This window comes from Aulonocara sp. 'chitande type north' Nkhata Bay, linkage group LG23 (genome assembly GCF_057382095.1).
Source record: "Aulonocara sp. 'chitande type north' Nkhata Bay isolate Kocher_YH1m ecotype deep benthic linkage group LG23, A_spYH_male_GT1.1, whole genome shotgun sequence".
Lineage (NCBI taxonomy): Eukaryota > Metazoa > Chordata > Actinopteri > Cichliformes > Cichlidae > Aulonocara > Aulonocara sp. 'chitande type north' Nkhata Bay.
In genome coordinates this window covers 12,951,531-12,966,444 of record NC_141365.1, presented here as the reverse complement: position 1 = coordinate 12,966,444, position 14,914 = coordinate 12,951,531, and the positions used below count along the sequence as shown (strand labels likewise).

The following is a 14,914-nucleotide window of genomic DNA, read 5'->3' as shown; positions in this document are numbered from 1 at the left end:
CTTTGCGAAGATTATTCTTCAGACTGTCCTCATGCTTTTAGCATGTTAACATCATTGCACACTCAAAACTGTAGGAGGCTGCACAGAAATAAGTTGCATAGAGAACATTTAGTTTTTGGTGTTAGCCATTTCAAACATTTCAGCTTAAAGAACAAAGCTGATTTCTCAACAGCAGTGCCAGCTGTCTCAAAAAAGGGTAACGTGCACTCTGGATGTTGTTACTGTGAACTGAAACTTATTCAATTGAATTCTTTGAACAGACCTGGATTCTGGTCTGGTTTAGCTTTGCTAAATCTAAGTAATTCTTCCACTGGTTCAAAAAACACGATAACATAATTTACCTGTTGCCTTTTGCAAATCAATTATCATCTCTTGGTATTTTGTGCACACTCTAGTTGAGCACATGCAGTGCTGCAGCAAAAAAATTTGCATGTTGATCCAGGCATCCGGTTTTCATCAGTAACAGTCAAAAAAGAGGCTAATAAATACACACGGACTACTACAAATTCACTTAACCTGGGAAAAACAGCTACTTGTGCCCTTTCACGGGGTAGATAAAAGCCAGGTTTGTGGATTTTAGAGGCTTTTATCAACCATGAAAGGAGCTCATCCATAATTGAACCAGCTGTGATTATAGTGGTAAACAGGATGTAAAAAACCCCATTTCACAATTACCTGATGTCATGATGTAATATAACTCTGTCAGCTGTCAGGTTTTTTTAAAGTTGGCCCTGTACCAGTAAATCTGTGTGCTGCTATGTTCTAAAATAAGAAAACTCTTGCCTTTAAAACTGCACTTTTAGAGTTTTCAATGTACTTAGGGTGCTGAGAAAAGGCAAGCTCATCATTGCTGACACAGTCGTCTTTTAGTATTATTGTCACCTTCAGATGACACTAATTAGTCTGTTAGAAGCCTTTTTCAGGCACTGGCAGCATTCTGTCACGGTGACACCAGTCACGATGGTGAAGAGTCAGACATAAACACAACAGTGGCCAAGGGAGCAGTGATACAATCGGCGCTTATTACAGTGGCAGCAATCACCAGCATTGGTGACTCTGGCTTGACTCTGGTGGAAGTGTCACAAACTTTTTGAACATGAGAATGCCACTACGAGCTGTGGTCACACAATGTGTAACACAGCCTCCAAGAGAGAAATCTCACTTCTGGATTTGGAAATAGTGAAAATGTTTGAAACACAGAACAATGTCTCAAATATATTAGAAAAGTAGAAATGTAAGATAATAATATATTAATATACAGATATTAATGCCATCAGGACATTCTCCAAAACAACTGCTTTTGGATATTTTTTTTTAAGTGAGCTGAGCAACTCCCACAGCAGACAGTCGCAGTCGAAATCAAAATGCCCGTCTATTACTGTGACAGCATGTAGTTCAGGGGTGAAAGTGACACTCGCACTGGTGTGATGTGCGGTTGATACACTCTCCCCATATCACACCACACACTATGTGGCAACCTAACAGAGGAGCTTTGTAGACACACTGCTGCTGATAAGGAAAAGACAGAAAAGTAAGACAGACTGTACAAGCAGGACACTGAGCAATCACAATCAACCTTTATGCTCTGCACAGCTTATACCACACGTCTAAAACATGTTAAACAAGACATTTCTCAGTGGTTATGTCCAGCAGGCTGTCGAGTTCAGAATGCACTTGTGGAAATTCTCAAACCGATGTGTTCTTTTAAGCTTCCTATATTTTCATGTGAAAGCCCTAAAAGCTAAAAATGTTGAGACTTAAATGTAATAAAAATCTATGTAAAGAAAAGCCTGAAACCACAGTCCAAGTGGAGTCTGGCTAGTGGTGCTCACTTTATAAGTCACCATAAAAGGTCCCTAAAGAGCTCGTACGAGAAGAAGGAAGAAAAAGAAGACGAATAGGTAGTGAGACAGAGGGAGGGAGACGAGACGAGACGGAGTTTGAGCTAATAGCTGTGGATTGATATGGGGAAGTAATTATGAAACTGCAGACAAAGACACCACACGAACGAGTGTCCCAGAGTACGGGCAAATACCCATACAGCCGAGGGCAGGAAGTTGTTCGCGCTGAGTGAGGAAGTAACCCCATTTCCTGGAATTGCTGTACAAGCCTCCATATCCAGCAGGCCAAGCAGTTGTCATGGTAACGTGCAATAAAATACCCTTAGCTCAGCATGTGCGGTGGGAGACAAAGCACAAACTAAACACTGTTACCCTTAGGGAAGCTTTACTGGCCCACACAAACAGTGGCGATAGCGAGCACACAGACCAAGCACGGCCTTCAAGGCTCAAGTCTTCCAGGTCCCCTTTAGACTGAGGGTGGTGTCATACAGGAAGACACAGTAACATGCTTAACTGGGATGTCTGGAGCTGATCTTTAGTATTTTATCAGGAGAGATTAAACGCAAGGCTATCTGTAATAAACTACTGAGGACTACATCCAGAGCATTGTTTAATGCAACTCTGACCACACCAGCTGTCCCAAAACTTTCACTGCAGTCTGTTAAATCACTGAAAAGATTTCATGAATCCATTCATTAGAAACGCATGGGTGAACCACCGACTAGCACAAAGTATTTAAAGTAGTCATTTGCTTTAATTGATGAAAATTAGGTTAAGATGGAGGACAAAAATCCTGACTGAGGTCAAGATATAGGGGGAAAAAATGATTCAGTAATTATCCCACTGACCAACCAACTGCCTCGCTGCTTTTTACTGCCTGGAAAAGTTGGACGAGCCTCAACTGAGCATACGGAGCAGGGCCGAGGTGTTTTTGTACAGCTGGACAGCAGGATACAGTGCTGGATCGCTTTCTCAGCGTGTGTGTGTGTGTGTTTTGAAGGGAAAAGAGAAAGAAAGAAACAAGGAGAGTAATCCAGACAAGACAAATTTAGGGACTTTCCCTCGATCGTTCAGAATCTAATGGAAAACAATCTGACCTTGCTTCCCTACTTCTACCACTGTGTGCAAACTTAAAATATACATTTACTATATGATAAGTTATTTTAAAGCTCATCTTTAAATGAAAAAATTTGCATTTTGTTTAATTAGGTATTTTTCTAAAAATACGCTGCTTACTATGTGATTCCAGCAACCGGTTGAGAGAGTGCATAGTGAGCAGACTGATTTCTGAAGGTTTGAAAGCAAATGTTTCCCATACTTAAATCGCTCATCTGTTTGAGACATCCTTCGTTACTTTTGGTTTCCTGATGTACCAGATGTTTTCAATATGTGATGGGTCTGGACTACAGAGTAAAGCTCCTGGAAAACTCGAAGGATGTGATTTGGCACCGTCTCGCTGAAACACGCGAAGCTTTTCCTGAAAATAGATGCAGGCTGTGCGGTGAACCTGTACATCAATCAGCATTAATGGTGCCTTCACTAACGCACAAGTTACCCGTGCCATGTGTAGTAATGTGGTAAAGATGCTGGCTCTGTTTAATTAGTTATGAGCAGTTCTGCTGGTGCTGTTCCTTATGTCAGTTTTTTTTTTTTAAACTGTAGTGCATGTTTAGCTCAGACCGTGACCTAAACACTCCATTGGTGTTCAATAACTCGAGGTGAATTTTGGTTAACGCCGTCTCCCATTTCAGAAGTAAAACTGTTTTGTTTTTTTCATGTAATTAGTGCATAGGTGTAAAGATAACAGTTACCTGCGGTTGATGACTCGCTACAGCACTGCTAGACTATCAATCGTGCTGGTGGAGAATTCACAAACTGAACACTGGAAGCAATCACAGTAACAAGTTTCTGATTAACTGAATATTAAACACAGGACTGAAACTAATACTGTGGCCCGTTACGGCAAAGCATTTCTTTCTGAGCTTTTCCGTGTAGTTTCCGTCTGCCTCCGGTCTGATGTGCACCACTTGGTTCATTACTCCATGCGCCCTGCCTGCCTGTCTCCAGGATTACGGGGCCACATTGGCCAAGGAATGCAGGCCGCAATAATTCCCTGTTAATTTGCTAACCTGCTCAACAGTGCAGACACAACGCTTTGTAATCCCCTCGACTTTCAGAGCCACAAACTCTGCCTGCTATAGTAATGGTGCATGTGGTTCACGTAGGGCGTGCACAAAGCTTCATTCTGGTTTTTGCCTGAAGTGTATTTAATGTGCGTGGATCAAAGTCACTCAGACAAAACTGGTTTAGTAGGAATTGGTGGTTTGAGCAGTGCGCAGAACAATGGTGTCAAGCCCATTACTAGGACTTTCATCTTGACTGCTAACCAACTTCAAGACCATAACCACACCAAGTCTATAGATTTACATCTATTCTTTGGAAAGATAACTAGAGAGAGAGGCCACATTCACTGCATTCGTGCATGTAAATGCAAAACCAAATATATGCGGAAGACAGTGCCCTCAGAAGTTCCCACCGACATGTGTGTGGTTATCCAATTTTTTTTTACTACTACATTAAACAAATAACGTGGTGGCAAAACACACGAGGAAGAGCTGTGTAGCTACATGACTAACTTAACTGTATGCAATCTGAAATATGACCACAATAAAGCGATAGCAAATTTAGCTTACTGAGACTGTGTGAGAAAGTTGGATTGTGTCACCGACAGGATGCTTCAATTCACTTTATTAGTAACACGACTACAGTGAGTAGGTAGGGCAGGAGATTAGCAAATAATGAAAAGCTGTGGGCTGGTCAATAAACATCTTTGTCTTCCCTGCACTGGGCACAGGCTGCTGCAGATAAATCATATTTCACACCAGGCGGCAGCTTGGGTCAGATGCAAGTAAACCGCGGGTGGTACAATCGCTGCTCTTTGTCAGCGTGTATGTACAATACAATACAAACGCACACGCAAATAGATACGCACACGCATAGTAGCAGTCTGCCGTTTGCACTGGGCAAGCATTTGCAACCATCCACATGCCCGCAGCACAGGGGCAACACTGTGTCGTGTGCCACAACAACGGCACCTACGCTTCCTCGAGAATGAGAACTCTCTGGCCCCGACCGAGAATAAGGTCAAACCTTTGCGCCTTTCCCCAGACTGAGCTGTGATTCGTGCTCTCCCGCTTCTCATTAAAAGCTCTCAACCCACAAACGTTTGGCAGGCTTTCATTGTGAATTAACTAACCTGAAACCACCTTCGTGCTATCGAGACGATCAAAATCTTTTAACGTGTCATCCTGTCACATGAATAGCTGACTTACACGCATCAAAGGATGCGGCAAAGACAGCATCCAGACATTATGCAGCTTCATTACCAGCAAGAAACGAGATAAAAAACTAGGACGATTGACTGTGGTGCAAACAGCGTGTGAGAGAGAGGGAGGGAGAAACAGAGAGGGAGGGAGGAATGTCAAACACCAACAACATTCCTGTGCTTCTCCTTGCACTGCCTGCAGCACTTTTACATTGTCTGTCTTCCTTTTGTGTAACTTCACTGTTCACAAGTCACCTATAATCCATAAAAAACCGTGAGAGAGAAGAGCAGTGTTGGAGCTCTGGGCTGAAAGGTTAGAAAAACATGTGGGACAGAAATCAATTCCCCCGCCTTTGTACTCTCTTTATGTAAAGGATGTAAAAAGAGTACAAAGGCCAGCAGGTTATTTTGTATTTTCATGGCTCTCGGAGCCACCACTGAAACTAACTAAGCAAAGAAAGAAAAAGAAAAAAGAACACACACATCACAGTAAAAGCCCAGAAACAATCTCCAGTAATCACAAAACTTCATTCATTAAAAAAAGAAACACCAAAGGTCAAGGATCAGGGTCATCTATAGATGCAAAACATAACCACAGAAGAGCTCAGAATGAAGGTAAACCCATCTAACCCCAGCCACATCCCTGTGATGTTCACCAATGAGCTGCATCTTATCTTAACCAGACGATGCAGCTGTGTTTACATACACAAATCATTGTCAACAAACCTTATTTCAGTTATATTTAAAGCATTACTGTTTTCTAAAACAACAGTAAAATACATTTAAATATAACCTGAAAAAAACTGGGCGATGCCAATACTGTTATGTCGTTGTTACCTGGGTATCACTTTGACCAAACCAGCAGGTAATAAGTTCGGTAACTGCGTTTCAACCAAAATGGCATCACTGTCTGTTTTTGTGGTAGACCTCCAGCCAGAGTCATTTTGCTGCTTTAAGCCAAATAAAGAGAGACTTTAACTGCTTTTAAAGATAAGCGAGTGGCCAAAAAACAAGACGAATTTACTGGTTAGGAAAAACTGAATAAAAGACAGGTGTAGGGGATGCTGATATTACCATTTATACTGAAAAATGTACATCGATGTATTTTGCACGTACATTCCTGGGAACTTCATTAACATTTTCAGTTCTTACACACAACCGCACTGTACACTCACATGACATTTAACCCCCAAATGCTGAAAAGCGTATTACCGTCAGTGTGTGCTGACACAACTCTGTTAATTGAGCAGTCTAAACAAGATAAAGTGTCCATTTTGAATTCTTTCTCCAGCGCTCGGTGCTCAACATCTGGGCAGCGGTGCGACACAGCCGTGCGTTAGGCCGTAGTACCCGCATTAACTAAACCATAACGCCCTGAATTAGGCACAGGGGAAGAAGTTGGTCCACATGGAGGTGTGAAGCCGTTCTCTTTATTTTAAATCTAACGAATACAAAGTCAGCGACCATGAGCACAGGAGAGTCCACTCAAAGTAAAAGGTACCCAGCGTGTGTCTCAGAAGGCCACGAAGGAGCCCAGAAAACCCCCACCAAGTCACCTCAAACTTCGATTAAAACCTCTTCCATAGCTTACCTCCGATCTAAAGCTAGCCAAAGGAAAACTTTATTTTTGTTTGTTTATTTTTTTAAAGAGTTAACAGGTTAAAACTGACCTCACCTAACTAGCTAGTGTAAAGAGATGCTAAGTGTGTCCGCAGATGCAGAGGCAACGAAACGTGATGGCAAGCGGCCGGTGACTAAAACACACCACGGTTTCGCCACAGCGCCAAACTTACCTAAAGAGACCTGGATGAAGCAGAAGACAAAGGCCAGCGACTTCCCCGGGGAGAACACGGGTATCTGCTCCATTTTCTCTGTAAAATCCACATAAGGTCGCCAGCCCGAAGCTGAGCTGTCTCCCCGGAGGTTCGTCGCTTCTCAGAAAGTTTGGCAGGAGATGGCTCAGGCGGGAAAAAGCAGACTTTCCAGATCAGCCGCGGACTCTGAACATGTCACGTTTTTTCCCCTGTACGTGTTTAACGACCTGTCTCATTAAAACCGTTTAAAACTCACATAAAGTTAAAGTTCTGTTGTCGCACACGGCAGCGACTCGCTCCTCCACCTCTCTGCGCTTACTCGAGGCACGACCGCAGAAGAAGCGCACCACGTATCCTTCCGCCGGACGCCGCGAGGGTCTATCGCGGAGCTTTAAAAAGACACTAAAATACGTTGAAAACACGGGGCTTAAATCCAAATTTAGCTTCCTTATACCACAGGGAGAAAAACAGTGTCGCTTGATATTTGTTTTATCTCGGGAACGAGACGGGAGGAGGGTTTAGATGTTTTTCGCTCTCAGCGTCGCCGCGGCGGAGGAATTTTTTTTCTCATTTTTCTACTTCTCTCGAAGTCTGCTCTGACTCAAAATTAACCCGTTCAATGATTTCTTCTCTTTTCTTTCTCCTCCCCGGGTGCTGCACGTTTTTTCCAGGTACGTCTGTGAACGCCCACACTTAAGCAGCGCTCTTCGTTACCGTTGCGGTTCTGCCCGGGCTTAGCACCTCCGCGCTTTTCAGGTGTTTTTGGGGAACAGAAATGTCGACTTAAAAGGTAAAACATCGAAGACTGAATGTGGATCAACAGTGGCTTCTAGTGAGCTCCAAAAACACTTTTTGTTGCACGCCACCCTCCCTCATTTTAATAATGTGTGTCATAACATTTGAGGTGACTTTTAAAAAGAAATATACGAGCTTGTTTAAAATGATTTTAATTTTACAGCTCATTTAAAATCAATATCATTGGACAGAAAGAGCTGCATAAGAAGCTACAAGTTTTACAGGTACACAGATAGCCAGGCGCCTACATGTTTACCTACCACAAGGAAAACATTTGAAAGCCAATAAATGCTTTGGGGATTTCAAACTGTTGCTTTGTTTTTCTTGGAAGCTTCATCACTCCTCCGTGCTCAGACAGGCCCATCACACTTGCTTTATAACCTGTTAGTGATCACAGAAATCCCAGACTCATTATCCCCTATCAGGAGGAATGATCCAGGTGTAAATCACAGGCTCATCACAATAACAAAGCAGTGTCTCATCCCAATGATTTGTTTGTCTTTACACCCCATTAGAGAAATATTGCCAAGCCTCCTGCTGCCACCAGCGGCCCTTTGTCCTCTATTCAACTCTGCTGAAAGGCCTGGAACCAGAGGAGAGCAAATTGATCTCCTCAGGGGTCCGTACTGACAATGCCTTTGTTGCTGCGGCCAATGTCAAGCTCTTGCTCTCCATGCGTGGTTGGCTGTCAGGTGTTGGCACGACAACACGCCGTTTGGTCAGAAGCTGTTTTTATTGACAAACCCCGTCTCACGTTTGCTGGTTCTTCTGCATTCACATTTCTTTCATTATGTCACTAAAGGCCATTAGTGAAATCCAGAATTTCTTATAAATATCATATGTCACATTAAAGCTAGCAGTGATATAAATCACATGAAAGGTTCACTTTGTCTGCAGCTCTGTTGTCCTAATGACGTCACCCCAGATGTGGGCTTCTGTAATTTAGGAAGGATGGAGTGAGAAAGGGTGTGGCTGTGCCTCATAAGCAGAAAACACTGATTGGTTCCTCCTTGCCATTACTCTGAGAAAAGAATGCGTTAACACACAAGTTTGGCATGATTTCAGAGAAAGCAGTAAAAAGCGAAAGAAAGCTTAGCCACCCTGATGTTTTAAACCACATTTTCTGAAACTAATCAGCAGCTCCAGCCTCAGGTCGCTTGTTTATCAAGAGTTTACCAGGCAACAAAAGACTGTAGTTACTTCGCCAGCGCTTCAGCTTTCATGCAGCACATTTCGGACCAACTTTGTGAGTATTAGTCTTTTGAATTTTAACTACCCTTGGCCTGGCTCAGAGCCACGAGGCCCTGCCACATTGGTGAGAGACACTTTCATCAGTGTTTGGGCTCTTCACGCCGATTTGAAACTCATCCGTCAAGGGTGACTCCAGCTGTCGGCTTGTAAAGCTGTGCTGCAAACAGGGGACAGATAGTCATGACTGATTATTCCAGGGACAGCCTGTGCGTGATCTTGTCCACTCCCCTTAACCATAAACATGCCATCTTTCCCGAGCGTGACAGCCATGTGAAACCAAATCGGTGCCTGTTATTCAAGAAGAGTGTTACACTGCCTTTATGTTTGATGGTGGCAGATAGTATGAAGTGTGTATATGATGCCTTTCTATAATTAGTAGAGGCAGGCATCGATACGCTTTTCATTACTCGGCTGTGGCAGCTGATTTGCTTGCATCAACAGTTGTGCATAGCTGAAGTGGTTCCTGCATGTCAGTTCTGGATGCTTCTATATGCTTCATACTTACTGTGTAATTACATTATTGAGAACAGCACTCTTAAACCTCAGTGCAGTCTGTAAGCTCCGCTGAGAGTGTTGACAAGCTGGCATTTTGTGCAGGCTTTGATGAGATGAGCCTGAACGTAGGTATGAAGCTCTCGTGACCTCTGTGCCTTTGTTAAGACACATGCACATTTGCACAGGAAGCATCATTTATCTAATGTCATCTTCACAGTATAAGCAGATCTAGTGGACAAGAAGCTGAGGGGGTATATTTAAGGTTGATTATCACCTGACTGACCCACTTTGACTGCCATAAAAGAGACAGCCTGCAGACAGCTTTACGTGTGTGACATGCGTGCCTCCAGACGATAAAAGACCTGTGGATATATTGTCTTAAAGGTTACAATGAAATCGTCAGCCATGAGAGCGATCCTTCAGATTTCAGATCTCCTTGATGGAGATTGGCCACTCGTCGGGTCAACAAGATAAGACTCCACATGGTATCTTATTTACAGAGAGATATAAATCTGTTAGAAGGGTTTCAAAATATTTAAACATTGTAAATAATTTTACTGTGTGAACTTGAGGTTATATGATCGAAATGTCAACAAAGAGGCAGATAATGCCCACGTAAGTCGAAAAGGGTCTCAGATCAGCATGGAATCAGTGTAATCATTTACTTGGTGAGACATGGGATTGCCTAGAGAAAGTAAACATACCAGTGGAAGTTGTTTTTGTTTTTTTACTGGCTTCATTTTGTTGTAAAATTTTAAGATGGGGACATCTTGACAAGCTCAACATACTAAGTGTAATTTCACAAACACTCGTAATCACTCAAAACCGATTTATTCTGACTAAACCACTCATCAAGATAAAGCTGAGGCTTCATATTTTTTCTCATTGAGCTGATGAATCAGTTAGTGAGCACACGCAGCTTAGCTGTTAGCAGTCTTCAGCTTTGGTTTCGAAGAACAAGTTATACTAGTGCAGCGTTTGGCAGTGGCTGACCTGCTATTCTGTGATCAGCTCTGTGTGAGAAACTAAGATAGTGTGTATGATCAAATGTGTGCGTCACAGCGTTCCACGGCGGTCAAAGGTGGAGAGTCAGAGAGTGCGAAGTCACGATGTGGCCGAGCGTGATGTGGGCAGAAACTTCAGTTTCCGACGAGAGGAAGAGGGTGAGGAAACAGGTGATGAAGGAAAGGTGTGAGGAGGAAGGATGCATGCACGCGTATGAGAACACATCTTGTAAGTTGACCTGGGGCTCTGGCAGGATCAGGTGGACGGGAATGTGCTGTTGCGTGTGGATGGGATCCTCCCGTGAGCGTCCTAGCTCACCCCACACTAGCAGGCTATTTATATTGCACTGTGGGAAAATAACAGCCCCAGCAGTGTCATCTGGGCCCTGCAAGGTTTATATTGCCTGCCCAGAAGTACACGTATATAGCACCATTCTTCCCAACTCCCCAAGTCACAAAGAGCGGAGACAAACTGGCATATTAGCTCTATATGTAAGCATTATTGAGTTGATTTAACTCAACTCACGAAGGACAGTTTTTCTGTTTCTTTAATGCAGCGAAACAAGTTCACAAAGACGAGGGTTTGCAATGCATTTGAGAAATACTAGTAGGACACATATTTAGAGCACTTTGATAGGATTTTAAATACATCCCCGGACACACCGCACATGCACATGAATTCTCACTTGTGGAAAGCAAACAGCCCTCAGTCTTCTAAAACGGGGCTTCTGGGATGAATATAGTTTTACTGTCAGCTGCAGACAGTAAGAGTTAAACAAAAGCAGGCAATCACGGAGCAACTGCAAGGATCTAACACCTTAGCCACAAAGAAGCACAGATTGGAATAATATTTGAAACGTTAGTATTTGTGTAGGTTGGTGTTAATTTTGACGCCTCCTACAGTTTGCACTTCAGAAAGGCGACGGATGGAAGTACAACTGAAACGAATGTAATCTGCTGTGGAAAAAATATAAAAATGCTGTGTGACACTGCATTAAGCTCACGCTGAAGCACTGGGATTGAACCAAAATAATGATATCACCATATCACTTTTATGTAACATAACTGTGAAATCTTTATAAATGTAAAAGTATTTTAAACGTCAGAAACAAACCAAAAATAAAAGTTAAAGTTTGGACCTCTGCAACCAAGACTCTGTAACAACTGCACCCGTTATGCTGCTGATGATATGTTGATCTGAGAGAGGTCTCAGGGAGGGCAAACTGAGTCCGAGCAACTCCCACCCAAGGTCGCCTAATGCATTAACACGTAGCACACAGGGACACGCAGACACACACAGTAATGTCAGAAGGAACACATAGACACACAGGCACCTAAATCTCAAACCTCATCCGTCATGTCCCGGTCATCCAGGCCCAGGGGTGCGTGTGAGTCAAACTAATCTAACATCCAACTAACGGGCTGAAGTAACCAACTCATACTCTGCGACAGCATATGTTCACAAGAAACATGGGTTTTGTTTGTAGGGCATTTTCTCCACTCTGAGTGTACAAAATATGCACAGACCATATTATTTTTGAGTTGAAGTGGCATGCTGAAAGTTATAGTGAGTGCAAAACTGAGTGTGTGTGGAATATCTTCCAGTGTTCTGTGCATCATAAAGTCACAAGCCACTAAAAAGCAGGCTTTCTCACAGTCACAGCTCAGGACTGCATGCATGCGACAATAATATCCGAGAGATGAATGAGAGTCAAGAAGGGACTGAGATACCTGTGTACTTCACAGCACATCATCATAAATCATTTTTAATCGCTACAATAATTAATTGACATTAAATTTAACATGGCTGAGCTTCCTCTTTTTTAACCCCCCACTCCCGTCTTTGTTTAAGCCGCATTTTTATAAACCTAAAAGGCAGTTTTAACACTCAGGATAAATATTTTATGCTCTCAAAAGAGAATTTACGACTCATTTACAGGTTTGCGCTTTTTCTAAATGGACGTGGAGTATTATCGTTGGGAAGATGTGAGAGCTCGTCATTGGTCTACAATAAGGTGGTAAAGCATACACGGAGTGGAGAGTGGGCCCAGCAGGTCCACGCTGACCCCCTGTGAGAAGTTCCCGGTTCCCAGGACCCGGTGTGTACGTTTGTAGGGCAATAACTCATCAGGCCCCTTTACTTCCTCTTTCGGCCCTCTGCGTTTTATGACCCGCTCCTCTGCTGTACAGCTGCTCTCTCTGCAGCTTCCCTCTGGTCTGATTGGTTAAGACGGGAGTGTGAGGCAAGAGGATGATGGGGAAGAGACTGGGATGAGGTGGGAAGTTTGATGGAATATGTTTTATATTATGGCCTTTAGAGGTGACTAGCAGGCACGTTATGAGAGTGAATTCTGCTTTCACTTCATTACAAACTATTACTATTTGATTGACTGGAGAAATCAGATTTCCCAGTTCTTTTTAATTGTGAAGGACGAGCCTTTCTGTGTACTCTGAATGTACTGACTATATCTGAACAAATGTTCAACAGATCTCAGAGAAATTCTGTGCATGTATTTATAATAAATAATGAAGGCTGTAGCGTCACAGTAACATTTCATAATATAGCCTGTGACTAAGTGCTGAGAGGTGGGACACACCGTGACAGGTCATCAGCCTGGCGTTGGGCTAAAACAGAGACACAGACGACCGTTCACACTCACTATGGGGAATTTAGAATCACCAGTTGATCTAACCCCACTGATTGATTCTGGAATCTTCCCATCCTCCTGTTAGTGATCCTCCATCTATATGGAAGATAACAACCTTCTGAACAAATTAGTAGGTGGAGAAGGCCCCTACTGGCCCATATCTATGGGGCTGATTTCTGCCAACAAATGCCCGTTGTATGGACGGATAACATCTGAAGTGGGATCACTGAATGTGTTTGGATTGTGGAAGGAAGCTGCACAAACTTCTTCAAGCTCGGGACTCCCTCGCTGTGAGGCAGGAGTGCTAAGCACTGCGCTACCATGTGTAATTACAATGTAAATACGGTACTTAAAAGTAGGCAGGCTAGAATAAGGGAGTAACAAGTCAGGTTTTTACAAGAAATAATTATACTGGAAGTAAATGTAGGCAGTGGAATGTAATTTAAAGTAACATGTAAATAATGCTACATGGTGCAGAACCAGTTTTAAGATAAAATGAATGCATTTTGTGTTAAACCTTTGGTCAAAACAACCAACCAAGTAGATGGAAAACAGGAAGGAAACAATGATCATGAAATGACTATATACCTGTGCAAGAACTGGGTCACTGAAAGCAGAATGATGTCTGGATCCAGATTAGTTTTTGATGTTTCTTCAATAACATCAAGAAAACGTATCCTGTTTTTTCCCCCTATTTTCATAGGATATGTATTTCTGATGACATGACATAAAAATGTCAGAGTTTTTCCCCCTATTTTGCAATTTGTAAAGGAACCAAAAAACAAAAACAAAACAAAACAAAACAAAACAAAAAAAGATCCAAATCAATTGAGAAGTTATTCACTCAAAGCTGGGCTCAGCATCACTGCTAGTTATAGTTTTGTGTTACTCTGCTAATAACCAGCCAAACTAAACACAAAATATTTCCTTGGCAGAGATAGCGATCAGGTGTTTGCATCAGGTAAAATGATTAGGTTACTCTGTTAGAAACATGACTGAAACTTTGGCTGTCTCATTTTTCATACGCTACAATCTCTTTCATTCTGCACAACCCTTGAACAAACTAACTAAAGTTAAAGGTCACATTTCTTTAATGCCCTGTTTCTTTAAGATCACTAAAGTCTCGGGAGAAATCGAGAGTGGGTGGACGGTGTCTTAGTTCTATTTGTGTCTTTGACAGGAAATTTAATCAAGATAGGGCAATATGAGTCGACAAGAGAGCACAGAACTGATAAAAAAAAAGTCAGATCAGTTGAAAGAACTGATCTTTCAGCATGTCTCAGTTGTGTGTGTGTGTGCGTGTGTGTGGTAAAGTCAGACTATGTGTGTTCTGTACATGTGCCATTTTCCTGACCTCTGATCACACAAAGTATTTTAATCCAATCAGCTTCGTTTTCACATGACTGTCACACACTCACTGCTGCTATGGTAACCTGGAGAGGAAGGAGAGAAAGATAGAGCAATGGAGTGAAAGAAGAGAAGCTATTCTCTCTCTGAAAACTGTGAAAGGGACGCACCTGCAGAATAACACACACACCGTGTTTCGTAGTTCACCTGTCTGATGCTCGCCTTTAGGTGCATTTAAATAATAATTTATTAATTTTTTTAAAAAAGTCTTAATTCTGAAGAAAAAGAGTGAACGCAGAGGAAGCGAGAACGCATTTATGTTAACGTGGTGACAGAGTATCGGTGGCCAGCAAGACATTTCAGTTAGTGTAAGTGTGTGATGGGAATCCAGATG

The 14,914-nt window shown here is 42.5% G+C and overlaps 1 protein-coding gene across 2 annotated transcripts in view; it reads right to left on the bottom strand.

Moving 5' to 3' along the window:
- The window catches only part of notch2 (notch receptor 2), a 41,017-nt gene extending 33,468 nt beyond the window's left edge, over positions 1-7,549 (bottom strand). For both annotated transcript variants that reach the window (XM_086284282.1, XM_086284284.1), the window contains exon 1: positions 6,960-7,549. In XM_086284282.1, the coding sequence (XP_086140408.1) occupies positions 6,960-7,032 (73 nt within the window). In that variant the 5' untranslated portion in view covers positions 7,033-7,549. The remainder of the gene's footprint in view (positions 1-6,959) is intronic.
- Between the last annotated feature and the right edge of the window lie 7,365 nt (positions 7,550-14,914).